The 26,733-nt window shown below is 43.8% G+C and overlaps 1 protein-coding gene and 1 long non-coding RNA gene across 3 annotated transcripts; one reads left to right on the forward strand and one right to left on the reverse strand.

Moving 5' to 3' along the window:
* Positions 1–947: 947 nt before the first annotated feature.
* On the reverse strand, positions 948–26,573 carry PRPF40A (pre-mRNA processing factor 40 homolog A). 2 transcript variants are annotated; one of them, XM_051810156.1, is made up of 26 exons: positions 26,107–26,573; positions 23,352–23,489; positions 21,396–21,476; positions 19,177–19,207; positions 18,840–18,862; positions 17,953–18,030; positions 17,738–17,848; positions 17,481–17,601; positions 16,504–16,528; positions 14,592–14,888; positions 13,105–13,213; positions 12,878–12,942; positions 11,600–11,764; positions 11,229–11,337; positions 10,609–10,759; positions 10,384–10,517; positions 8,633–8,747; positions 6,794–6,885; positions 6,567–6,683; positions 5,792–5,929; positions 4,868–4,963; positions 3,657–3,743; positions 3,460–3,556; positions 3,299–3,360; positions 2,236–2,364; positions 948–1,882 (listed from the first exon to the last, which is right to left on the reverse strand). In XM_051810156.1, exons 1-26 carry the CDS (start codon positions 26,467–26,469, stop codon positions 1,790–1,792), a joined length of 3,027 nt encoding a protein of 1,008 aa, XP_051666116.1. In that variant the 5' UTR covers positions 26,470–26,573; the 3' UTR covers positions 948–1,789. The 2 variants fall into 2 exon arrangements, with proteins under 2 accessions (XP_051666116.1, XP_051666115.1); XM_051810155.1 differs by having other exon boundaries at positions 3,299–3,556.
* On the forward strand, positions 15,023–16,496 carry LOC127481213 (uncharacterized). The gene is made up of 3 exons (XR_007908146.1): positions 15,023–15,162; positions 15,202–15,311; positions 16,208–16,496. It is a non-coding gene; the product is annotated as an uncharacterized LOC127481213 (long non-coding RNA).
* Positions 26,574–26,733: the final 160 nt, after the last annotated feature.

Genomic DNA, 26,733 nt, shown 5'->3' on the forward strand with positions numbered 1-26,733 from the left:
AATCCCAAATCATCCCAGGAAAATATCCCATATCATCCCAAGGAAAACCCCAAGTCATCCCAAGGAAAAAATTGCAAATAATTCTTTGGAAAAAAATCCCAGATGATCCCAGAAAAAATCCCAAATCACCACAGGAAAAAATCCCAAATCATCCCAGGAAAAAAACCCAAATCATTCCAGGAAAAAAATCCCAAATAATTCCAGAAAAAACATCGCAGATGATACCAAGAAAAAATCTCAAAATCTTCCAGAAAAAATCCCAGATGGTCCCAGGAAAAATTCCAAATCATCCTGGGAAAAAAATCCCAAATGATCCCAGGAAAAACCCCAGATCACCCCAGGACAATATCCTGTATCATCCCAAGGAAAATCCAGAATCATACTAGGAAAAATCCCAAATCATTCCAGGGAAAATCCCAGATGATCCCAGGAAAAAAATCCCAAATCATCCCAGGAAAAATCCCAAATCACCCCAGGAAAAAAAATCCCAAATCATCCCAGGAAAAATCCCAAATCACCCCAGGAAAATCTCCCACATCATCCCAAGGAAACCCCCAAATCATCTCAGGAAAAAATCCCAACTCGTGCCAGGAAAAGAAATCCCAAATCAGCCCAGGAAAAAACCCCAATTCACCCCAGGGAAAATCACAGCTGATCCCAGGGAAAAAAATCCCAAATCAGCCCAGGAAAAATGGTTTTGGGCTCCTGCATTTTCCACCTGGAATTCCCAATTCCACTCCCAGCGTATTCCCAAGGAGTCTGAGCCACGTGACCACCCCAGCAAGAGAATTCCCGGGATGAATCCACCTGGGGGGTTGTCAAAAAGAGGGAAAATCCAGGCTGGGAAGGAACTGAGCTGGGAGTGTTCCCTGGATGGGATTTGTGAGGAATAGGTTGGAATTCCAAGGGGCAGAGCCAGGATTGCTCCAGGACAAAGAGACACCAGCCAGGGTACAAGACAAGGTTTAATCATCAATAAAAATGTACAAAAATATTCCAAGGAGAGCAGATTCCCAATTTTTCTCCCCGAGCAGGGCAGGGGCACCTTCCTGGACACGCAGGGGCTGGAAAACAGGGCTGGAATTGCCTCCTCCTCCTCCTCCTCCCTGCTCTGGGCCGGGCAGGGACATTCTGCAGCAGGTTCTTAAGGCAACACTTGGAAATGGGGGGCAAATTTGAGTTTTATTCCTAAATTTTCCCGAGGGGAAGGTCCAGGTGGAGCTGGAGGTGGAGATAAGCGCTGAGGGAACACCCGCGGCTGGGCCGGGGCGGGATTTGGGAATGAGGTGGTTGTGTCACACACACCCCCTCTGCTGGCGCTGCAGCCACATTCCCATTCCCATTCCCATTCCCTGGGTTATTTCCTTGGAGTCAGTGCTCAGTCAGTGAAGTCTTGGACAAACTCCACACTGGGACCGAGAACAATCCCAAAACCTGGGGGTTTGCAGGAGAGATCAGGACGTAGATTCATCGCTCCCGTTGCCTTCCCAGAGGAAAACCCCCAATATCCCAGATCCATGCAGGGAATTAATTAAACCAACAGAAACTAAATTAAAGGCCCTTTTCCAAAGCTGGAATGGCTCTGCCCAGCAGCCCAGTGTTATTCCCTGCCCAGCCCAGCCCAGCACTCCAGGTTTTTTCCCAGCTTTTCCCTGGGAATTCCATTGGTTGTCTCCATTTGCTGCCAATAGGGACTGCCTGGGGTGACGTGGGACAAACTAAAAGCCGCTGTAATTCCAGCTCTGCTGGGCTGGGATGCCGTGTAAACATTTTTGGTATAAATAATTTGTCATTGATCTTCATCCAGCTGCTCCAACAGAGTCCTCCTCTGCTTCTCCAGCTCCCCCTCGCTCAGCTCGCTGCCCGACGTGTCCCAGTTCCCCTGTGGAGACAACGGGATCGTGCTCAGGATGGGGCTTTCCAGGGGGTTGGACCCTCTGGAGGTGCCACCTGTGCCCACTGGGACCCTGAGAGAGGACACAGACAGAGCTGGGCAGCTCGTGGCACAGGTGGCTGCTCTGTGGCACACTCAGGATCCACAAAAACCCAATTATTTGGGAATGGGAAAGACCTCTGAGATCACAGAGTCCCACCTTTGACCAAGAGTCCAACTGTGACCTTGGAACACCCCCTTGGAGCTGCCCCCTGTCCCATCCCATCCCATCCCATCCCACCCCATCCCATCCCATCCCATCCCATCCCACCCCACAGGCAGCAGGTGGGAGCAGAGCTTACGGAATCTTTTCCGGGCCGTTTCTTGGTGGGAGATTTGTGTTTGGACTCGGATCTCTGCCGGCCCCGCTCCTTCTCACTGTCCCTCTCCTTCTTGTCCTTCTCCCGCTCCAGATCCGACTCCGGGGAATCCTGGAGAAGTAAAGAGGGAAATGTTGAGTATCAGTGTTGAAGATGTTCAGTATTGATTTATAGAATAACCACAGGCAGAAAAGTCTGACTTGATTTTATGGAATCTCAGAATGGAAGGGACATTAAGGATCATCTCCTTCCACCCCTGCCATGGGCAGGGACACCTCCCACTATTCCAGGTTGCTCCAACCTGGCCTTGGACATTCCAGGGATCCAGGGGCAGCCACAGCTTCTCTGGTAACCTGGGCCAGGGCCTCCCCACCCTCCCAGCCAGGAATTCCTTCCCAATATCCAACCTAAATTTCCCCTCTTCACTGGTTCTGTTTTAATCCAGCCCCTGGAAACTGCTCCAAGTAGTTCCTAATTAGGCACAGAAATAAATAACCCAAAAACATCGAGGAAGGTTTGTTCAAGGCAGAACTTCCACCATTCCCAGTGCAAAGGTGGGACATGCTGGATGTCCCTCAGCCCATCCCTGTGCACAACTGGCAGTCATTCCATGAGATCTCTGGAAGTGGTGAGCTCTGGAAAATGGTTTTTCTGGCTTTTACTTTTACAAACCCCACTCTTTGACCTCAGGTGATACAGGGCCTGACACAGGTGATTCAGAGCTTCTGACACATCCCTGACAGGCAGGCACAGGGAATGGCTGGAATTCTTCCCACAGTAACAGTGAACACCAGGATTTGCCAGGATAAACAGCAAATTCCAAGTTGTTAGTGCAGTCCTTCACACCTCACGTGGTTGCACTTAAACCCCCCAAATTTAGCAGTGGTTCAATATGAAGATATATAACAGAGGTATTACATTGGCAACACCCTCCTCCAGCCTGATCCCACTCCAGCAGGTTTTTTTTCCCTGGAAAATCCCCTCTGGCTGAGTGAAAGCAGTGCCAGGTTGGCCACGAGGCACCTCAGAGCTGAACTGCACTTACAGACTTGTGTCTCCTCTTCTTGCTCTTCTTCTTGTGCTTTTTGGACTTCTTGTAACTCCTCTCTGCAGGCACAGGAGACAAAACCACATCAGTGGAGCGATGAAGACCCAGCAATCCAGCTGGGAAGGAGGATTCCAACCCAACCCAGCCCCATCCCGTACCGGATTCCGCACTGGACGAGCGCTCGGACACCGAGCGGGACTCCGAGCGCTGCCGCTTCTTCTTGGAGTGGCTGTCGTCGTCCTCGGACTCGGAGCCCTTCGGATGCAAAGCCAGGGAATGGTTACCATGGATCCCAAGGACAGGAGCCACCAGGAGCTGTGGCAGAGGTGGGTTTGGGGGCCCCTGGAACACTTACGGAGCGGGAGCGGGAGCGTTTCCGGTGATGCTTTTTGGACTTCTTCGAATGTTTCTTGGTCTTGGAGTGGTGGTGTTGGCACTCGTGCTGGGGGACAGGAGAGGGGTCAGCATGGAATTCCAGAGGGCTTGGGCTGGAAAGGATCTTAAAGGTCACCCAGTTCCAACCCCAACACCTGGCCTTGGACACTCCCAGGGATCCAGGGGCAGCCACAGCTTCTCTGGGCAACCTGGGCCAGGGCCTCCCCACCCTCCCAGCCAGCAATTCCTTCCCAATATCCAGCTTAAAGTTCCTCTCTTTCAGTTGGAAGCCATTCCCTGTGTCCTGTCCCTGCAGTCCCTGGAGAACAGTCCCCCAGGAATGAGGCAGCCCCACCTCAGCAGCTCCCTGAGGACACCCAAAGAACCCAGGACCACGTTCCTCACCCTCCACAAACCTGGGACGGGTTAAAAACCCCCAATCACACATTTACTGTCAAACCCCCCCAAAAATGGGCACTGTTGCCCCAATAAAAGCCCCTAGGAGCAAGGAAACACAAGGTTTGGTACCTGGATCCAGTTTAAAGCTGGCCTAAAACCCACACCTTGCTTTGCCAAATTTCAAATTGACAAATTAAGTCATTTGAAGCCCAAATTCTTACAAACTGCAGCATATGAAATAAAACAAAACCCCCAAAGAGCACGTGCTGCACAGTGAAATAAATCTCACACTGGCACTTTATTGAACCCTGTCAGAAGTTCTGCAGCTCAACCAAAACTAAGGATGGAATTAAACTACAGCATTTATTTTGCTCATCAGCAAGAAAATCGATCACAGTAAAAAAAAAAATCATGATTCTGGTGTGTTCTGGGAGACCCTGATTCGTAGGGAATAAAATCCTGGACAAGTTTAGTTCCAATTTCATCTTGTTTCCTATGAAATCCCAGCAATAAATTTCCTAAAACAAAGCAGGAAATTTTCGTGTCAACTCCAAAAATTCTTGCAGGAGCAGATTCAAAGACCAATTATTTCTCAAATAAGTGTGAGATGTTTCTCCAGTTGCTCACTTGGGAGATGAGGTTTTATATCCATCACTTTTAGGTGATTCCCAATGTACCAGAAATCAGTAAAGTCCTGTTGAATCCTTCCCCTTCCCACCCAACTTAGGAGGAATAGGAATTTTTTTTTTTGGTATATTCTCTCATGGGGGAAAAAAATAAATTAGGAACTACCTCTAGTACATGTAAGAAGTCTTTAAATATCCTTTTCCTTTCAGACTCCAGGGTGATGTCTTCAAATGCTGGTTCCTTCACAAACCTGTCTCTGATCTGCCAGAGAAACAGCAATGGAATTATAATAGCAGATAGAGCATTTAGAAATAAAAATAATAACAGGAATAAAGGGTTTAGGGTTCATGGTTTAGGTCCAGGGGTTGGGCTTAGGGGTCAGCATTAGCAGCAGCAGGCTGGTGAAACCACTTGGGAATTCTTTCCTAAGGAAGGGACCATTAGGGTCGGGGTTTAGGGTTTGGGCCAGGGCTAGTGGTTAAGGTTAGGGTTAGGATTAGGGTTAGGAGGCTGTTGAATTCCTTTGGGAACTGTTTCTGAAGGAAAGGCCACACTCCCATCCTCCCAGCCAGTGTCCAGCTCAATGGGGGATGTAGGGTCAGGGTTGGGATCAGGGTTAGGGGTTAGCATTAGCAGGCAGCAGGTGGTTGAATCCATTTGGGAATTCTTTCCTAAGGAAAGGACCATTAAGGTTAGGATTAGAGTTCAGGGTTAACCTTAGCAGGTAGCAGGTTGTTGAATCCATTTGGGAATTCTTTCCTGAGGAAAGGATCACCCTCACATCCTCCCAGATAGCGTCCAGCTTGATGTGGGGTGTAGGGTTAGGGTTAGGAGGCTGCTGAATCCCTTTGGGAATTGTTTCTTAAGGAAAGGCCACACTCACATCCTCCCAGACCACATCCAGCTTGCTGTGGGGTGTAGTCAGGGTTAGGATCAGGGTGTTGAATCCCTTTGGGAATTGTTTCCTAAGGAAGGGTCACACTCACATCCTCCCAGACCACATCCAGCTTGCTGTGGGGTGTAGTTAGGGTTAGGATCAGGGTGTTGAATCCCTTTGGGAATTGTTTCCTAAGGAAGGGCCACACTCACATCCTCCCAGACAGCATCCAGCTCGATGGGGGGGGTGGCCTGTTTCAACATGCTCTTGAAGGCCGACTCCTTGCGCTTCATCTTCCGAGCCTCCTCCTTCTCCCGCTCCCGCTCCCGCGCCTCGGCCTTCTCCAGCAGCTGCAGCAAGGAAAGGGCACAGGAGATAAGGAAAAGGCACAGGAGATAAGGAAAAGGCACAGGATATTTCAAAGACATCCAAGTGGAAGGGGGATAATCCAGTTTAATGGGATTTTTGGAAAGCCAGTTCACCTTCGGAGTGGTCTGTTAGTGTGAATTATAATAATAATTAATCAATGGTTTAATTTCAAAGCACAGAATGGCTGTTCCTGAGAATCTCAAATAGAGTTAATTAATAAACTCCAGAAACCACACACACAGCTCATGAGATCAGCTGTGTGTAAATCAGAGAACCTGACTCAATTCCTACCCCAGAATTCCCTAAGCTGGAATGGTGATGGTTGGAATGAAGATCAACCTCTGCCATAATTCTGGTAACTGATATCAGCATAAGCATCTCCCCAAATTATTATGGGAGTAGGCAGAGCAATACAGTGAAAATAAATGTTAATTCTTGCTTGGACAAGAGATTTCATACCCTAAAATAAATGTTCATTCTTGTTTAGGCAAGAGATTTCATACCCTAATTAATTACCCTAATAAAAACATTAATTTGACATTTATTAATGACACATATTAAAATATCCAGGATAATTATTGATATTATATTATAATTCTGGTCTCCCTGCACACTTACACTGTTGAAAGCCAGTTTGATATTTCCTGCATCCAAAGTTGTGGCTCTTTTGGTGGAGCTGATGACGGTGACGAAGTCCTCGAAGGAAGTGTTCACCTCCACCACGAAGCCCTTGTCCTGGAAGGAAAGGAATTCCTTGGCATCGGGGAGTCAGGAATTCCCAGCACCAACAGGTTCCCTGGGAGGAGGGATCTGGCACGACAAGGAATTTCCTGGGATTTGCTCACCTTTAGGATGTCTTTGATGATCTTCTTCTCATCGTGGTAACGAGCCTTCAGGTCCTCCACGTAGAACTTGAACAGGTCCAGGGCTGTGGATCCTGAGGGGAGGGATCCACAGAAACTTTACATGTTTCTGACATGATTTTGGATTCTTTGTATTTTTTTAGAGATTAGATTTCTAAAGATATTTTTAGATTTTCTTAGATTTTTTTTTTTAGATTTTTTTCCAATTTTTTAGGTATTTATTTCATTTTTTAGCTATTCACATATTTATTTTCTTACAAATTTCTAGGATCTTTTAAAGATCTTTTAAGCTTCTTTAGCTTTCAGATCTTTTTTTTTTAGATCTTTTCAATTTCTTAGATACTTATTTAGGTTTTTTTAGTTATTTACATATTTATTTTCTTACATATTTCTGGGATCTATTAAGGATCTTTTAATCTTTTTTAGCTTTCAGATTTTATTCTTTTTTCAGATTTGTCCAATTTTTTAGATATTTATTTAATTTTTTAGCTATTCACATATTTATTTTCTTACATATTTCTAGGATCTTTTTAAAAAGATCTTTTAAGTTTTTTTAGCTTTCAGATTTTTTTCTAGATCTTTTCAATTTCTTAGATACTTATTTATCTTTTTTAGCTATTTTGTATTTATTTTTTACATATTTTTAGGCTCTTTTAAAAAGATCTTTTAATCTTTTTTAGCTTTCACATTTAATTTTTTTTTAGATTTTTTCAATTTCTCAGACACTTATTTATCTTTTTTAGCTATTTTGTATTTTTAGGCTCTTTTAAAGATCTTTTAAGCATTTTTAGCTTTCAGATTTTATTTTTTTTTTAGATTTTTTTGATTTCTTAAATATTTATTTACATTTTTTATCTATTTAGGTATTTATTTCTTACATATTTCTAGGATCTTTTAAAAAGATCTTTCAAGCCTTTTTAGCTTTCAGATTTTATTTTTTTTTGATCTTTTCAATTTCTTAAATACTTAGATTTTTTACCTATTTCCATATTTATTTTTTACACATTTCTAGGATTTTTTAAAGATCTTTTAAGCTTCTTTAGCTTTCATATTTTATTTTTTTAGATTTTTTCAATTTCTTAGATACTTATTTATCTTTTTTAGCTATTTTGTATTTTTTTTACACATTTCTAGGATCTTTTAAAAAGATCTTTTAATCTTTTTTAGCTTTTACATTTTATTTTTTTTAGATTTTTTCAATTTCTTAGATACTTATCTTTTTTAGTTATTTTGTATTTATTTTTTACACATTTCTAGGATCTTTTAAAAAGATCTTTTAATCTTTTTTAGCTTTCACATTTTATTTTTTTTAGATTTTTTCAATTTCTCAGATACTTATTTACCTATTTTACCTATTTTGTATTTATTTTTTACATATTTCTAGGCCCTTTAAAAAAGATCTTCTAAGCTTTTTCAGCTTTCAAATTCTGTATTTATATTTTTTATTTTTATTTATATTTTATTTATATTTTATATTTTTTAGATTTTTTTCAATTTCTTCGATTCTTATTTAGCTTTTTTAGCTATTTACGTCTTTATTTCTTACACATTTCTAGGCTCCTTTAAAGACCTTTTAAGCTCTTTTACCTTCCAAATTTTACTTTTTTTTAGATTTTCCAGAATATTTAAAATACATTAAGATACCTAGGGTTTTTTTTTTCATTTTCCTTTCGATTTAAGACATTTTTAGGTGGGTTTTTATCTTTTTTTCCCTAGTTTTTTTTTCCAATTTTTTTTTTTCCCCCCCAGATTTTAAGATTTTTTTCCAAAATGTTTAAGCTATTTTTTTAGCCATTCCAAAAATCCCAAATCCCCCCTTACCAGGCTGGCCCAACATGCTGGTGAACCTGATGTCGGAGCTGATGGCCGGGTACAGCTCCATCCAGGAGGACATGGAATGTAACTGCCCGTGCTCGTGCAGCTCGTCCAGGAACAGCTGCCAAACACAACCACAACAGGCATTTCCCATCACTCCTCACACATTTCCATGGTTATGGCTCATCCTGATGACTGCAATTCCATAGTTGCTCAAATATGACTGAAAAATCCCAGTTTTTATTGGTTTTTTCCGCCCTCCTCCACCATTTTACGACATCCCAGTTGCACTTCCCTCTCTATCCACATCTGCCCAACCTGGTCTCCTTCTGCCCAACCTGAGCTCCCTCTGCCCAACCTGATCTCCTTCTGCCCAACCTGATCTCCTTCTGCCCAACCTGATCTCCTTTTACAGCCAGGTGACCTGCCTGGTGGGTGAGGGGAAGGCTGTGGATGTGTCTGCCTGCACTTCAGCAAAGCCTTGGACACCGTCTCCCATGGCACATTCCTGGAAAAGCTGCAGCCCATGGCTTGGCCAGGGACACCCTGTGCTGGGTTAGGAACTGGCTGGAGGGCTGGGCCCAGAGAGTGGTGGGGATGGAGCTGCATCCAGCTGGGATCTGGTCACTGTTGGTGCCCCCAGGGATCAGTGTCGGGCCCAGTCCTGTTTAATGTCTTTACTGATGATCTGGATGAGGGGATTGAGTCCATCATCAGCAAATTTGCAGATGATACCAAGTTGGGAGGGAGTGTGGATCAGCTGGAAGGCAGGAGGGTCTGCAGAGGGACCTGGAGAGGTTGGAGAGTTGGGCTGATTCCAATGGGATGAGGTTCAACCAGGCCAAGGGCCGGGTCCTGCCCTTTGGCCACAACAACCCCCGGCAGCTCCAGGCTGGGCCAGAGGGGCTGGAGAGCAGCCAGGCAGGAAGGGAGCTGGGAGTGGGGATGGACAGGGAGCTGAACAGGAGCCAGAGTGTGCCCAGGGGGACAAGAGGGCCAATGGATCCTGGCCTGGCTCAGGAACAGGGTGGCCAACAGGGCCAGGGAAGTGATTCTGCCCCTGGACTCAGCGCTGGTGAGGCCACCCCTGGAGTGCTGTGTCCAGTTCTGGGCCCTCAGCTCAGGAAGGACATGGAGGGGCTGGAGCAGGTCCAGGGAAGAGCAGCGAGGCTGGGGAAGGGACTGGAGCACAAGTGCTGTGAGGAGAGGCTGAGGGAGCTGGGGGGGCTCAGCCTGGAGAGGAGGAGGCTCAGGGGAGACCTCCTCACTCTCTGCAACTCCCTGACAGGAGGGGGGAGCCGGGGGGGGTTGGTCTCTTTTCCCAGGCAACCATCAGCAAGACAAGAGGGCTGGGTCTTCAGCTGTGCAGGGGAGGGTTAGGTTGGATATTAGAAAGAATTTCTTTGCAGAGAGGGTGCTCAGCCATTGGAATGGGCTGCCCAGGGAAGGGGTGGATTCTCCATCCCTGGAGGTGTTTAAGGACAGACTGGATGTGGCATCAGTGCCATGGGCTGGGAATCACGGTGGGGTTGGATCAAGGGTTGGACTTGATGATCTCAGAGGTCCCTTCCAACCCAGCTGATTCTATGATTCTATGATCTATTTCTTTTTACTTTCCCCAACTTCCTGGCAACCAGGTGCATTCCAGAGTGGAGAAAACGCTACAAAACCTCCCACCTGAGGCACAAAACCACCCTTAGAAATAAAAAAATCCCACATAACGACATATTTAGGACAGAAAAGCCAATCCCACCAACCTGGAAGGATTCCCTGTTTTTTCTCTGCCTCCTCCTTTCTCTCAGCAAACTTTTCTGCTTTTCCTCTTCCTCCTCTTTTTCCAAGGCCCGGATATGCTCCTCAAAACAGATCAGGGCGTCCTCCTTATCCATGTCTGGCGAGAGAATGGAATGATAAGGGGAAAAATCAGGTTATTTCTTCCCATTCCCTCTCCCAGAGGGATCCCAAGGATCCTGTGGACTCACTCTGGAGCTCCTCATCCTCTGCAAAGGTGGGGTTGTCCATCAGGTACTGCTGGGCCTCCGACCACGTGGTGCAATAGGTGACATTGGCCATGTTATCCAGGATGTTCTTCAGGGCTTCCCAGTTCCTCTTCCGTAACTGCTTGGCTTGTTCCTGAAGAGAAAACACATGGATTTGGGTTGGAAATCTGAGGCTGTGTGGGCAGAAAGACATGACATCAACTTTGCTCCAAGAAAACTCAAAATTAGCCTTTCATTTACAGAGAATCCCAGACTGGTTGGGGTTGGAAAGGACCTTAAATCCCATCCAGTCCCATCCCTTCCCACTAGCCTCATCCCAGCTGGCCTTGGACACACCACAACTTGGACCTACACAGTTTTTGCATATTATTATTGTCTCAGTGATTCAGAGCAGCTTAGAAATAAAAATAATCTTTTAATTTATTCAAATCATCCTAAAAATCAAACATGTGGTAAATTCAGCAGGAATTGATGTGCATAAAAACAAAGACCTTTCAAAAAACTGCTCTTTATCTGCCATAACCCTCAAACCAGAGGTTCATCTGCTCCACCAGAGGTTGAAATTAATTCAGGGTAACAAGATAAACGAGGAGGGAAGTTACCTTCTCCTTCTTGGACAGGAAAAACAAGACATCCTCATAGATTTCCAGGCGATCCCGCTCGGATATGGCATTCCACACCTCCATCTCCCCAAACATCTGCTCAGCTTTCCTGGGACGAGACAAAGCACCCCAGGAATTAATTATTAACATTATTATTAAACCACCCCACCATCCCACACCACCAGTGAACTCTGTCAGGAGCAGGAACACTTCCATAGGACGTCTCCCTGATTTTCCCCCTTGGGATTTTATTTTCTGTGACACCTTTTTTTATCTTTTATAAAGGAAGGGAAGAACTTAAAATGAAAGCTGATGTCACTGCCCATCCTCTCAGCCCAGCAGGACTTTTCTCCTGCCCCAGCACCCCTTACTTGTATCTGGTGGTGGATGTCATCTTCTCGTGGTTCTCCAGGAAACGCTGGAAGGATTCTTTGGCTTCTTTGTACTTGGATCTCGCCTCTTCTTTCTCCTCCTTTTCTGTCTGCACTTTGTAAGCATTAAAAGCTTGTTTTTTCTCACTCAGCTTTGCCAGAGCACTTCAGAGCAGAGAAAAAAGAGAATAATTCTGTCATTTATACAAAGGGATTAAATAAGAGAAACAAACCCAAAGAACTGAAAGGCAGCAGATCTGAATAATCCAGATCTTGAGACAAAATTAAATATATATAATATAATAATATTATATATAATAATAGAAATATAATAATATATAATAATATAGTATAATGCAATGTAATATAATAGAAATATAATAATATGTTATATATAATATACTATAATGTAATGTAATATAATAATAGAAATATAATAATGCATATTATATATAATATAATAATATAATATAATGCAATGCAATATAATAATAGAAATATAATAATATATATAATATATAATATAGTATAATATAATATAATGCAATGCAATATAATATTAGAAATATAATAATATATAATATAGTATAATATAATATAATGCAATGTAATATGATATTAGAAATATAATAATATATATTATATACAATATATTATAATATAATATAATGTAATGTAATATAATAATAGAAATCTAATAATACATATAATATATAATATAGTATAATAATATAATGCAATGGAATATAATAATAGGAATATAATATATATTCTATACAATATATTATAATAATATAATAATGTAATGCAATGTAATAATAGAAATATAATAATATATATTACATATAATAATACAATACAATGTAATATAATATAAATGTCCAGTCACCACCATCACTCCCTCAGGATTAGTGGAAGATCATTGAAAAAAGCAGCACTTTCTAATAAAAGAAGTTAAGAATATAACCCAAGTTACTATTTTGCTGCATGTACACATTTAAATAATATTTTAATCATAGCTATCAACCACTTTTCTGCCAATGTTTGTAGCAGCCACTCATTCCATCATTACCAATGTGTATTTTTATTCCAAACAAATTGATGGAAACAGCAGAAAATACCAACTACCACATCTTTTCCAAAGGAAAAATTCAGCCCAGGGCTTGCACTTCTTTATGCAGGGAAGGACCAAAGTTCCCTGCCAAAGGCCCACGTTCCCAAAGGCACCAATATTCCTAATTTTGGGGGGGATTTGAGGAGGGAAGGATTGAGCAGTACCTGTATCTGGGATCGTTGATGATCATCTTCATGGCTTGCTCCCAAGAAGCATTGGATGGGACTCGCTGGGAAGACAAGAAATCATGGAATAATTCGCTTTGGAATCAACATTCCACTGTGAAATTCCTTAAAAAACAACCCTTAGCTTAAAAAAAAATAAATCAAAATAAAACCTGGCCAGTGCAGGTTTTGTAGCTGAAGAAAACATGAAGAATTGGCCCAAATACCTTTTCTTTTAACAGCTCTTTAAATGCTTGTTTTGCTTCTTCCTTCGTGTTCCAGGTGTAGGTTTTTTTAACTGGTTGGGCATCGTCGTCCTCCTTCTTTGAAGCAGCACTAGAAACAAAAAGTAATTTATTATTTAAGTCTTTTTTTCTAAGGTAGAGCCACTGAAGAGCCCTAAATGACTAGAATTGGATAGAATGAGTTTTTTAAACAGTAGCTCAAAGTCAAACCCTGATAAATCCAGTTTGACAAGGCTTTTCCTCACAGGCACCACACACAACTCATCAGAAAAAGCAAATTATTTCAGATCAATATTTCCCTGATGCAATTGCCTGCTCAAGTTATCTAGAAATTATTCATAAAAATATAATGCTGGAATGCAGCAGGAATATTCCTATATTATATATGCCTAAAAATGTGCCTCTTGTCCTTGATGACCTCCTGCTGTCTGCAATCCCCCTCAGCATTTTTTTATTTGAGTGATAAAAATCATAATCATTCCCCACATAATCAATTCTTCATTATTAATTAAGAAAGGGTCCCACTTCTGCTGGAACAGATAAAAGATCTATTTAGTATTTCATTTTCTTCTATTGATAACCAAGTGCACAGATCTATGGAAAAGGATCATAAAGAGTAAGTATTTAATGGGAAATTCTTACAGCTAGTGAAAAATTTATGGAATTTTCATGTCATTGATGCTCTGTAGGGTTTTAAGAGCTTTGGGAGATGGTTGGCAAGTGGAGTTAATTTTCTAAAAATAGATTTAATAAATAATTCTTCCTCTCTTTCTTACTCATTATTATTCTGTGGTGCCATTGACTCACATTCATGTTAAGGAGCTTGGTGACCCTCAACTGAAGATACACCAGATCCCAGAAGAAATAAAAATGCAGCAAAGCCACGTGGATTCATAATTTATCATGGAATCATTTGGGTTGGGAAGGAACTTAAAGGTCATCTTGTTCCAACACCTTCCACTAGACCAAGTGGCTCCAAGCCCTGTCCAGCCTGGCCTTGGACACTTCCAGGGATCCAGGGGCAGCCACAGCTTCTCTGGGCAACTTGGGCCAGGGCCTCCCCACCCTCCCAGCCAAGGATTTCTTCCTAATCCTTCATCTCCACCTGCCCTCCTTCACCTTAAATCCACTCCCCCTTGTCCTCCAACAAAACAATGTTCTCCAAGAACTTGCTTTAAGATGTGCCACAGGTTTGAGATAAGACTTTGGTGTTTGGGATCAGAGAGTCATAGAATGGGTTGGGTTGGAAGGGACCTTAAAGCTCCTTCAGTTCCAACACTGACACCTTCCACCAGCCCAGGTTGCTCCAACCTGGCCTTGGACACTTCCAGGGATCCAGGGGCAGCCACAGCTTCTCTGGGAAACCAGGGCCTCCCCACGCTCCCAGGGAAGGATTTCTCCCTAATATCCAACCCAAACTTCCTTCCCTGGAGCTTCCCCCATGCCCCCTGTGCAACAACCCCACTCACTCTCCCGTTGCCTCCTGCTTGGCCGTGTCCTCGGTGCCGGTGGCCGCGTCCCCCGCTCCCTCCTGCGCTCCGGGGGCGGCGCTTCCTTGGCCCTGCTCCTCGGCCTGGGCTGGCCCAGCACCCTCAGCTTCCCCCCCGGCAGCAGCTGGAGCAGCTTCCCCCTCTGGAGCGGCTCCGGTGGGAGCAGCCGTGGCCGCGGGGGCGGATTCGGCCACGGGGGCGGCTCCGGCTCCGCTCGGAGCGTCTGTGGAGGCGGCCGGAGCCGCTGTGGATGCACCGGAATCCTCGGGCTTTGTGCTGGGGGAACCAAAAACACCCACTGTCACCCACAGCTCCGGGAGTCAGGGTGAACCCAGAGGTTAATTAGGTTAAGGAAGTTAATGAAGTACGAAATCGGAGGTTTAGGGTTAGGTAAAGACACAGAAAAGGGTTAAAGGCCATCGGAAAAGGGTTCAGGGCCCTCAGAAAGGGTTCAGGGCCCTCAGAAAGGGTTCAGGGCCCTCAGAAAGGGTTCAGGGCCCTCAGAAAGGGTTCAGGGCCCTCAGAAAGGGGTTAAAGGCTCTCAGAAAGGGTTCAGGGCCCTCAGAAAGGGTTCAGGGCCCTCAGAAAGGGTTCAGGGCCCTCAGAAAGGGTTCAGGGCCCTCAGAAAGGGTTCAGGGCCCTCAGAAAGGGTTCAGGGCCCTCAGAAAGGGGTTAAAGGCTCTCAGAAAAGGGTTAAAGGTTCTCAGAAAAGGGTTCAAGGCTCACAGAAAAGGGGTAAAAGCCCTCAGAAAAGGGTGGAAGACTCAAAAAAGGGTTAAAGGTTCTCAAAGAAGGGTTCAGGGCCCTCAGAAAAAGGTTTTAAAGGCCTTCAGAAAAGGGTTACAGACTCTCAAAAAAGGGTTCAGGGCCTTCAGAAAATGGTTAAAGGCCCTCAGAAAAGGGTTTTAAAGGCCTTTAGAAAACGGTTTTAAAAGCTCTCAGAAAAGGGTTTTAAAGGTCTTCAGAAAAGGGTTAAAGATTCTCAAAAAAGGGTTCAGGGTCCTCAGAAAAGGGTTTTAAAAGCTCTCAAAAAAGGATCTTAAAGGCTCTCAGAAAAGGGTTAAAGACTCTCAAAAAAGGGTTCAGGGCCTTCAGAAAATGAAAGGTCCTCAGAAAAGGGTTTTAAATGCTCTCAGAAAAGGGTTTGAGGACCTCCCAAAAGGGTTAAAGGCCCTCAGAAAAGGGTTTTAAAGGCTCTCAAAAAAAGGGTTTTAAAAGCTCTCAGAAAAGGGTTTTAAGTGCCCTCAAAAAGGGCTCAGGGCTCTCAGAAAAGGGTTTTAAAAGCTCTCAGAAAAGCGTTAAAGGCCCTCAGAAAAGGGTTTTAAAAGCTCTCAGAAAAGCGTTAAAGGCCCTCAGAAAAGGGTTTTAAAAGCTCTCAGAAAAGGGTTTTAAAGGCCCTCAGAAAAGGGTTTTAAAGGCTTTTAAAAAAGAGGTTTAAAGGCTCTCAGAAAAGGGTTTTAAAGTCTCTCAGAAAAGGTTTAAAAGTTCTCAAAAGAGGGTTTTAAAACCTCTCAGAAAAGGGTTAGAAGCTCTCAGAAAAAGGTTTTAAAGGTCCTCAGAAAAGGGTTAAAGGCTCTTGGAAAAGGGTTTTAAAGGCTCTCAGAAAAGAGTTAAAGACTCTCAAAAAAGGGTTCAAGGCCCTCAGAAAAGCACAAAATCAGCTCCAAGTAAAAGCTTTACTCAAACTCTGGATCTGTGGAGGTCCATCATCCTATTTACAGTCACTCAGAATACATTATTTGAGGCTTAATATGTATTATTTATGTATAAAATTGATATATTATTTATATATATTTGAATGAAAAGCTGCAAGGAGAATGTTTGAAGATTTCAAGACCAGAGTCCATCTTTAAGCAACAGGCAAAAAATTAGGATAATATTAAAAACATACCTGTTTTCTTCAGCTTTAATCATTGCTGGAGGAGAAAGGGAAAAAGCAATTAAAATATAGCTTGGAAATAACTGATATGCACATGGTGAAAAGGTCCTGCAAGACAATTACTGATTTAATAAAGCACAGCTTTAAATATTTTTGTTCCTATCAATAATTTGATTACTTGTGCCCTTTAGAGAGTAAAATCAATTCAGACTCAACCAAACCCATTCAAGAAAAATGAGGGCATATAAAGAAAAACTCCTTGGTTTAAAATCACTATTTCAACTTTAAAAGAGGAGTTCAAAGGACAGAAAATCAGGATTATCAAACAGCATAAAAAACCCAGGAGGAACTATCTAAATCACTGCTGTTTATTCTTTTTAAACACTTATTTCTTTCCCAGCTGATTTTGTAGCTATTTTATCCCCTCACAATCCCAAATAAAACCATGGTAAAAGGGAAAAATGGGAGCATTAGAAGACATTTTATAAAATGTCTTCATTTATATATTTATTTATTTATACACAGAAAGGCAATATATTATCTATATATTAATATATCTATAGACATATTAATATATCTATATATTAATATATCTATTATATATATGAAAAAATCCCAATATTTTTGCCATTTGAATTTCTCAAAATAATTACTGCCAAAAATGAAAGCCAAAATGATACCTGAACAAAGCCTTGCTTTCATATATATATAAAAAATATATAAATATATATGTAAATACATAAATATATAAAAATATATGTAAATATATAAATATATATTTATGTAAATATATAAAATTATATATAAATGTATACATAAATATATCAATATATAAAAAATATATATAGATATATATGTATATATATATAATTGCTCCACAGACATCTCAGATGCATTAACTCTACTCCAAAGAGCTTATTTCAGTAATTAAGGCACTAACTGAGGTCTGACTGCTGTGCTTGGACACTTTTTTTTGGGGGTAACTTTACCTTCAAGATCCTCCAGCTCTTTGGGTTTGGCCCAGCGGGATTCCTTGGTTTGGGAATTGTAATAATAAGGCTTCCCAGAATCTGATTTATACTCTTTCCAGGGACACTTGGACAACAGTTGCTAATGGAGAGAAAGCAAAATGCATAAATCCCTTGGCAGAGCCATTCTCCTGCACGAGTGATGCTCAGAAATCCTCGTGTTCCCACCCCACCAGCCAGGACAGTCATTTTAATCTGATAATCTGATTTTAGGTCACCTCAGCAGGTGTTTTGAGATCATCTGGCTTCTCCCACGTCGACTGCTTCGTCTCGGTGTTGTAGTAATAAGTTCTTCCATCGGGAGATTTGTGCTCTGTCCACGTGGATTTCTAGGGAAATCAGGAGATGCCATGGATAATGAACAGGGATTGGTGACCAGGATGGTGTCAAAAGGCAGGAGAAAGGGGGAAACACAAGTGGAAAGCAGCCAAACCTGCTTGGAGTGATCCTCAGTGGCAGAGCTGGTGGTGGTGGCCGTTTGCTGGACTGTGGAGACCACGGGATGGGTTGTCTGGGAATGAAACAAAAGAGCTCTGAAAATCCTGGATAACTGTTGGTTTTCACCTGCATGTGTTAAATACACTGAATTTACCCAAAGCACACTTTAAGGCAGTGTTGTTTGCAGCAAAGTGCTTTTTTGGGGGACTGGAGCTTCCCACTCCTCATTCCAAAGCCACTAATTCCCACCAGAAAGGGAAAGTGAAGTGCCCAAACTCCAACTTGAACTCCCAGGTCAAAGTTCCAGGAGCAAAGCCCATTCCCAAAACTTAAAGGAAAATGTGCTGCCAGAAGATTCTGCCTTCCTGAATTCCCATTTAACTCCTCAGGAGCTTCCTGCTGTTTCCCACAGAGAGTTTTTGTATGAATTCCCTGAAATCAGGAGCAGGAGAAGATGGCTCTTCCCATCCCCTCCGGATCACTGATGGGATGTGGCCATGGGGAACTGGAATTCCTTACAGTCCAACTGCAAATCTCCTGGAAATAAGATTGATTATCATCTATATTTAATAATTAAGCTGGGAAAAGGGCCCCAGATTTCAGGCAACAGTGAAAAACTTGGGAGGAGGAGAGGAGGGGGAAAAGAGAGGGAAGGGAAAAGGGAAGGGGTTTGTTTCCAGGAGGACTAAACCAAACACACTGCAGTGCTCAGAAATTAAGGATATAACAGAAACCCCCTAATTAAGCCATTGGCATTAATTACAGACTGACAGGTAAATAAGCAAAAAAAAAAGCTCTGTCTGAGAGGAAAAAATAGGACCCAAAGTGTCCTTTGAAACCTCCAAACCATTCCAACCTTCTGAGATTGGGGTTCTCCCATACCTGAGTTCCAGGAGGGGTCACACCTGCAAAACAAACACAGAGAAATCAGAAAGGGTTTGGGTGCTTCGTTTTTCTGTGCATTAATTAAAATAAACACACAGAAATCAGAAAGGCTTTGGGTGCTTCGTTTTTCTGTGCACTAATTAAAATAAACACACAGAAATTAGAAATTTTTCAGTGTATTAATTGGTGTGTGAAAGAAAAGAATGTCCTGGGGAGCAATGAAGAGCTCCAAGTCACTGAAAAGCTGAATGAAATTTCCAAAACAGGATTATTTTGGATGTTTCAGCTGATTTTGGTCAAATATTTGAAATGAAAAGGAGTTTTTGATACTCACCTACTTGTGCATCCATACTGTTCACCCCTGGCTGCAGAAACAACCAACAGACACTTCATTACTGAGTGCAACTGGAATTAAATCCCCAAGAAATCCAATATATATCCACCCAAACCAGTGCTTCCTGCCTCAAAATGCTCCTTAAACTCCTTAAATAGGGATTCCAACCTTCCCCTCGCCCTCTTAATTATCCCTGCTCCTTAAATAAAGCAATTAGGGACATGGTTAGGAGCTTTCTGGGCTAATTCTGTGCCTTTGGGTGTGTTACTGGTGCATTCCTGAGCCTGGAGCTCTTCCAGATGCTCTTCTTGGAATTCTTTCAAACTGAGGAAAAAGATGCTCAGAATTCCAAGAGTTTTCCCCACTTCTTTCTCCCTGGAGGCTAAACCAGAGCTGGTGGATTCAGCTTTAACCAGGGTTTATTTTCACCCCACACTTGTTTTATTTCAATGCTGCTCAAGAAACAAAGAAAAATTGGGTTTTAAGAAGTGAAAATAAATCCCTTGGGATCCATTATATTGGATTTGATCCAACAGGACTAAACCTGGGGAATTCTCCACACCTTTTAAATGCTTTTAAAATGTCCCTGAGCACCAGAACTGCCAGGGAACCACAGAGCAATTTGTGTCTCCACAAGGAATTCTTCCAACATTCCCTTTCCCTGGGCCTTTCCTTTCCCTAAATTCCACTCTAAAGGAATTAAGAGCATTAATCTGGCCCTAAAAATCCTCATTTTTAGGAATTGCACTGTTTCTAATCAGCTTTCTGGAAGCAGGAGATCCCAAGCCAGAGGGAGGGATGGTTTGGAAAACAGCCATCCTTGGATGCAACATCCCAGACATCCCTAAAAATCCTCCAAAAAAATAAATTAATTAAGTGAAATTAATTAAAAATTAATTCATGTTAAATTTGACACCAAAATTATAACAGGTCACTCTCTCAAAGTTCACCAGGGGTCACTGACAGGATTTTTTACTCATCTATAAATGATTTCAATTAGGAAGTGCTAAAATCATGCCCTTTTCCTCCTAAATCCCACATATCCAGCCTTAATTCCATCAAAATTCACTCCTAGTCCAGTAATAAATTCAGAAGATCTCCCTTCTTTGTAAAATATATAAAATTACACATTAAAATTGAAAATTAGGGTAATTTTACTGCTGATCCAGGGGATGTTACATCCCATTCCTAACTTTATTTATTTTGCAGGAATTTTGTATCTTTGTGAACTTTTAACTTTCAATCCTCTGGATTTTAATTCCTTAAATCCCCTGGATGACACAGTTACCTCTGGTCACACAAAACCATTCAGCAGATTAATTAAATCTCTCTTTCAACAAACTCTCCCTGAGAAAACCAAGTGGATTATTAACCAATTTAACTGTTAAAATAACCCACAAAAGGGGTTGTGCTCCAGGAAATTCCAGAGTTTGGCAGGGATATAAAATCTTCATGGGGAAAAAAAAACAACAAATAATTTCTTTCTAAATTTAAGTGGCTGCAATTGATTTTAAATGGATTTCCTGCAGTTAATTTGAATTAAAATTATGTTCATAGGAAAGAAATTTACTTTTCACTTCAGATACTTCACTTGGACTTCACCATTTCCACCCAAAAATCTTCTTTATTCCTTTGAATTTCAGGCATTTCAGCAAATTTTGCTCAATGTGTGAACTTCAGAAACTTGCAAAAAAAAAATCTATTTACAACAGATGAAAATCTATTCAATATTTAAATTGAATAAATTTAAAGAGAAAGATTTTATTTGGAGATTTTTTTAGAGACAATTTAGAGATATTTTTTAAACAAATTAATAGATAAAAACCTATTTTATGATATACTGATCATAATTAGAACTTTTCCCAAGCAGAGTTCATGCTGGGAAGAATTCCAGCTCCAAACTGGTGAGGGATGAGGGGCTGGGAAGCAGAATCCAGGGAAAAAAAAGGAGGAGGAATTTAAAGACTGATGAAAATCCTCAGGACAATAAATCTCACCAGCTCTACCTCGCCCAGAAATCTTGGGTTTTTTACAGTTAATCTGATTTTTAACAGTTAATCTGATTTTTTTTTTCCAAATGAAACATCCCTGCAAGGAGCAACAGCTTCCAAATGGGAAGTTTGATTTGCCAAGGAAAGGAAATAAAGCCTGAGAGCCAGCAAAGGCCTTGGGAAAGCTGGAAAAGCTTTAAAAGTGAGGGAATTGGAGTTCAAACTCACAGGAACCGTGGGCTGCATGGCAGCCTGGGACATGTGGGACATCATCATTCCAGGCATCACTGACTGCATCATTCCAGGCATCTGCAATCCAAGGAATGTGGGACACAGTTAATGATATTTCGACAGCAAATACAAGTTTTATTTTTATTTAAAAGCCATTTTTGGATATTAGTTTTTCATTAAAAAAAAAAAACCACCAAGCAAACAAGCCTTTTAGGCAACAAAAGTTTGGAGGATTCTGATCCTTTCACTGCATTCCCACAAAATGGGAATATTAGCCAAAATAAAATAGGAATATTCATATTAGGAACGTCTTCAAAATAAAATAGGAATATTCATACTGGGAAGAACATGTCACAGGCTCCAAAAGAAAATAGGAATATTCATATTAGAAATGTCCTCAGACTTCAAAATAAAATAGGAATAATCTTATTAGGAATGTCAAGAGATTCCAAAACAAAACAGGAATATTCATATTGGGAAGAACACATTACAGGCTTCAAAATAAAATGGGAATATTCCTATGGGAATAACATGTCACGGGCTCCAAAATAAAACAGGAATATTCTTATTATTCAAGAGATATTATTATTATTATGTCAAGAGATTCCAAACCAAAACAGGAATATTCCTATTGGGAAGAACATGTGACAGGCTTCAAAATAAAATGGGAATATTCATATTAGGAATGTCCACAGATCCCAAACCAAAACAGGAATATTCATACTGGGAATAATATGTCCACAGGCTCCAAAATAAAACAGGAATATTCTTATTAGGAATGTCCTCAGATCCCAAAAAAACAGGAATATTCCTATTGGGAATAACATGTCACAGGCTCCAAAATAAAGAGGAATATTCTTATTAGGAATGTCCACAGATCCCAGAACAAAACAGTAATATTCATACTGGGAAGAACATGTCACAGGTTTCAAAATAAAATGGGAATATTCATACTAGGAATGTCCTCAGACTTCAAAATAAAATAGGAATATTCATACTGGGAAGAACATGTCACAGGCTCCAAAATAAAATAGGAATATTCTTATTATTCAAGAGATATTATTATGTCAAGAGATTCCAAACCAAAACAGGAATATTCCTATTGGGAATAACACATTACAGGCTTCAAAAGAAAATGGGAATATTCATATTAGGAATGTCCACAGATCACAAAACAAAACAGGAATATTCATATTGGGAATAACTTGTTACAGGCTCCAAAATAAAACAGGAATATTCTTATTATTCAAGAGATATTATTATTATTATGTCAAGAGATTCCAAAACAAACCAGGAATATTTCTATTGGGAAGAACATGTCACAGGTTCCAAAAGAAAATAGGAATAATCTTATTAGGAATGTCAAGAGATTCCAACACAAAACAGGAATATTCCTATTGGGAAGAACACACTACAGGCTCCAAAATAAAATAGGAATATTCTTATTAGGAATGTCCACAGATTCCACTTCTGTATCCACCATCACAAGGAGCATCACTAGAATATTACATTCATTATCATTATAATACTTATTATATTAAGAATTAGGATTCAATCAGGAATTTAGCCAAAATTCAATATATGATTATTTCTTCCCTTGCACCTTGCTCTGGTTTTTATCTCAGAATTAAAGAAACCTCTGAGAAGCACCACAACTTTCTGTTCCTGGTATGTAAGACACACTACTTTTATTTTAATTTTACTTCTTCAGAAGCTGCAGAAAACTCCAAAAAAAAACCACTTTAATAAAAGCCAAGTGATGGGTTCTTATTTATTTATAATTAAATTCTACAGAGGTGCACAATTACAGGAGAAGAGTTTCTGCATGGACAGGATCAAATCCCCTGAATTACTGATCCTTTCACTTCCCAGCTGCTGTGGGAGATTCCTGGGATCCCCTGGAATGCTGATGGGAAGCAAGGAAGGAAGAAGATCCTGGTGGCAGTGCCTTACCTGCCCCATCGGGGGTCCCCCCATGGGGGGCATCATCTGGGGCATCATCCCGTGGGGCACAGGAGGCATGTTGGGGGGTCTCTGCCCCATGGGGTGCATCCCCATGGGGGGGTAGTGGGGCATCCCTGGGTGTCCCATCTGGAAGAGAGAGACAAACAGGGAAAAGCAGCATGAAAGCAGCAGCAATGACACAGCAATGGCAGCAATTATTTCACACTGGCACTGCAAAGCAGCCCCTGAGGGGGGTCACTCCTCCCAGCCCTCCAGAGCTGCAGTTCATGGGCAGGAACTGAACAGTGCAAACATCCCAGTGGAAAAGGAACCACCCCATCATCCTTCCCCTATGGCTTCACACAGCAAAGCCCATGGAATTTAGGGATACAGCTATTGCCATGTGCTTTTCCATACAGGATTAACACAGGGCACCCTGAGGCACAGCAGTCCAGCAGGTGAAGGATTTTATTGATGGCCAAGTTCAAGGAATTGCTTCTACCCTGACAACCACCCCAGGCTCTTTGCCTAAAAACCCAAATCCTGGTGCTGTTCTAATACCTGGTAGAATCACACTTTCCTGTTTTCTTTAAAATACCAGAACACATTCAGAGCTTTCTATTCCAGCAGAAGCACCAGCTCTGAGAGCACCTCCAGATAATCCTGGGCAGCATCTTCCTTTGAGGAACAGACTGGGCAGGACAAAAAATAACCCTTCTTTTTGCTCATGGAATCCCAGGCTGGTTTGGGTTGGAAGGGACATGAAAGATCATCCCTAAGCCACGGGCAGGGACACCTTCCACCAGCCCAGGTTGATCCAAGCCCCGTCCAACCTGGCCTTGGACACTTCCAGGGATCCAGGGGCAGCCACAGCTTCTCTGCCCAACCTGGGCCAGGGCCTCCCCACCCTCCCAGACAGGAATTCCTTCCCAATATCCCATCTCTCCCTGCCCTCTGGCAGTGGGAAGCCATTCCCTGTGTCCTGTCCCTCCATCCCTTGTCCCCAGTCCCTCTCCAGCTCTCCTGGAGCCCCTTTAGGCCCTGGAAGGGGCTCTCAGCTCTCCCTGGAGCCTTCTCTTCTCCAGGTGAACCCCCCCAGCTCTCCCAGCCTGGCTCCAGAGCAGAGGGGCTGCAGCCTCAGCACCCCCACAGGGAGTTATTTCTCCCTAATCTCTCACCCAACCCTGCTCCCTTTCACTCTAGCAACAGTTTTCCCATTATTTTTCTCATCCCAGAAGGCTCCCCGGGGCTGGGAGTCACACAAAGAGACCACAAGCAACTAAGTTGGTCTGACTGTTCTGCACACAACGTTTGACCTCCTCAGGTCACACCCTCAAATCCCAGCAGGGGCAGTGACAGCTCCTGTTTCCCAAGTCTCTGGTGCTGCCCAGGTAATTCCAGGGATAACAGTGCTCCCTGCAAGTCTCCCCTGTCCCTTCCCAGAGTGTCACCACGTTTTCTTGTCCTCTCAGAGGGACCTGCCACCCCAGTGCCACTGTCACTGACAGTCCCTCGCTGCTGGTGGCTGTGGTGGGGCTCAGGGTGGGAATGGTGTGGAGTCCTGCTCCCCTGCACTCACAGAATCCCAGGAGGAAGAACTTCTTCCCTTGCAGTGACCCAGCCCTGAACAGGCTGCCCAGACAGGGGGTGGAGTGTCCTCACTGGGGATGTTCCAGAACCATCTGGACACAATCCTGTGCCAGGGGATGGTCATCCCATCCAACTCTGGGATGGCCCAGCTGGAGCAGGGAGGGGAGATGGGGTGACCCAGTGTGAGCCCTTCCAACCTGACCCACCCTGGAATTCTGGGATTCCAACCTGACCCATCCTGGAATTCTGGGATTCCAACCTGACCCACCCTGGAATTCTGGGATTCCAACCTGGCCCATCCTGCGATTCCAACCTGACCCATCCTGGGATTCTAATCTGATCCACCCTGGGATTCCAACCTGACCCATCCTGAGAGTCTGGGATTCCAACCTGACCCATCCTGAGAGTCTGGGATTCCAACCTGACCCATCCTGAGAGTCTGGGATTCCAACCTGACCCATCCTGAGAGTCTGGGATTCCAACCTGACCCATCCTGGGATTCTGGGATTCCAACCTGACCCATTCTATGAGTCCAACATGACCCATCCTGGGATTTGGGGATCATCCTGGGAATCTGGGATCTCAACCTGACCTATCCTGGGATTCTGAGATCATCCTGGGATTTCAGCCTGACCTGTTCTGTGGTTCCAACCTGACCCATCCTGGGCTTCTAATCTGATCCTTTTTGAGATTCCAACTTGACCCATCCTGGGATTCTGGGATTCTAATCTGATCCATCCTTAGATTCCAACCTGATCCATCCTTAGATTCCAACCTGATCCATCCTTAGATTCTAACCTGACCCATCCTGGGATTGCAACCTGACCCATCCTAGGATTCGGGGGTCATCCTGGGATTCTGGGATCTCAACCAGACCTATCCTGGGATTCCGGGATCATCCTGGGATTTCAACCTGACTCGTTCTGTGATTCCAACCTGATCCATCCTGGAATTCTGGGATTCCAACCTGGCCCATCCCGTGACTGTGTCCCCAGAGGGCCCAGAGCAGGGACTCCCCAGGTGTGTGCCCCCCTCACGAGTGACACCCTGTCCCCCCCACTCACTCCCCCTGAGTGACCCCCTGTCCCCCCCTCACCTCGAGCGCCCCCTGTCCCCTCACTCCCCGTGCGTGACCCCCCTCCCCGACTCCCCGTGAGCGACGCCCGCCCCTCACCATGAGCGAGCCCCTGTCCACGGCTCCGGGCCGCATGGCGGGGCTGAGCAGGGATCCCCCGCAGCGGCCGAGGATCCTGCCGCGGATGGGGGCGCGGGAGGCGGCGGGGCCGAAGGGCAGCAGCGGCTCGGGGTCCCCGCGGGGCGGGAGCAGTGGCGCCAGGAGGCTGACGGGCTTCCCCGCCGGCCAATCGGGGCGCGCGCCCAGCCGCGCGCTCTTCGGCGATTGGTCGGCGCCCGAGCCCACGGGCCGCACGGCGTCGCCCGGCGTCAGCTGCATGAGGGGCGGCGGCTTGGGCAGCGAGAACGGCAGCGCCTGCGGGGACGCGGCGGCGGCGGCCGCCGTGGAGTCCCCGCCGGACATGGCTGCGGCGGCGGGCGGGCGGCGCGACCGCGCGGGGTTGCCCTGAGGCCGCTCTGCCGGGCCCGCGGGGCGCGCAGCGAAGCGGCGGCTGCGGCGGCCGAGCGCGGGGCACGCCGGGAAACCGCTCACGTGGGGCCGGGGGGCGGCGCGCGGGGAGGCGGGCGGCACCACCGGCGACGGAAAGAGGGGGGTTGCCGCTCAGCCTCGCGTTTCGGCTTCCATTCGCCGGAGCGGGAGGTGGCGGTGGGTCCCCCCTCGGCCGTG

Source organism: Manacus candei, unplaced genomic scaffold (genome assembly GCF_025592945.1).
Source record: "Manacus candei isolate 608988 ecotype Guabito, Panama unplaced genomic scaffold, ASM2559294v1 h1tg000077l, whole genome shotgun sequence".
Taxonomy (NCBI): domain Eukaryota; kingdom Metazoa; phylum Chordata; class Aves; order Passeriformes; family Pipridae; genus Manacus; species Manacus candei.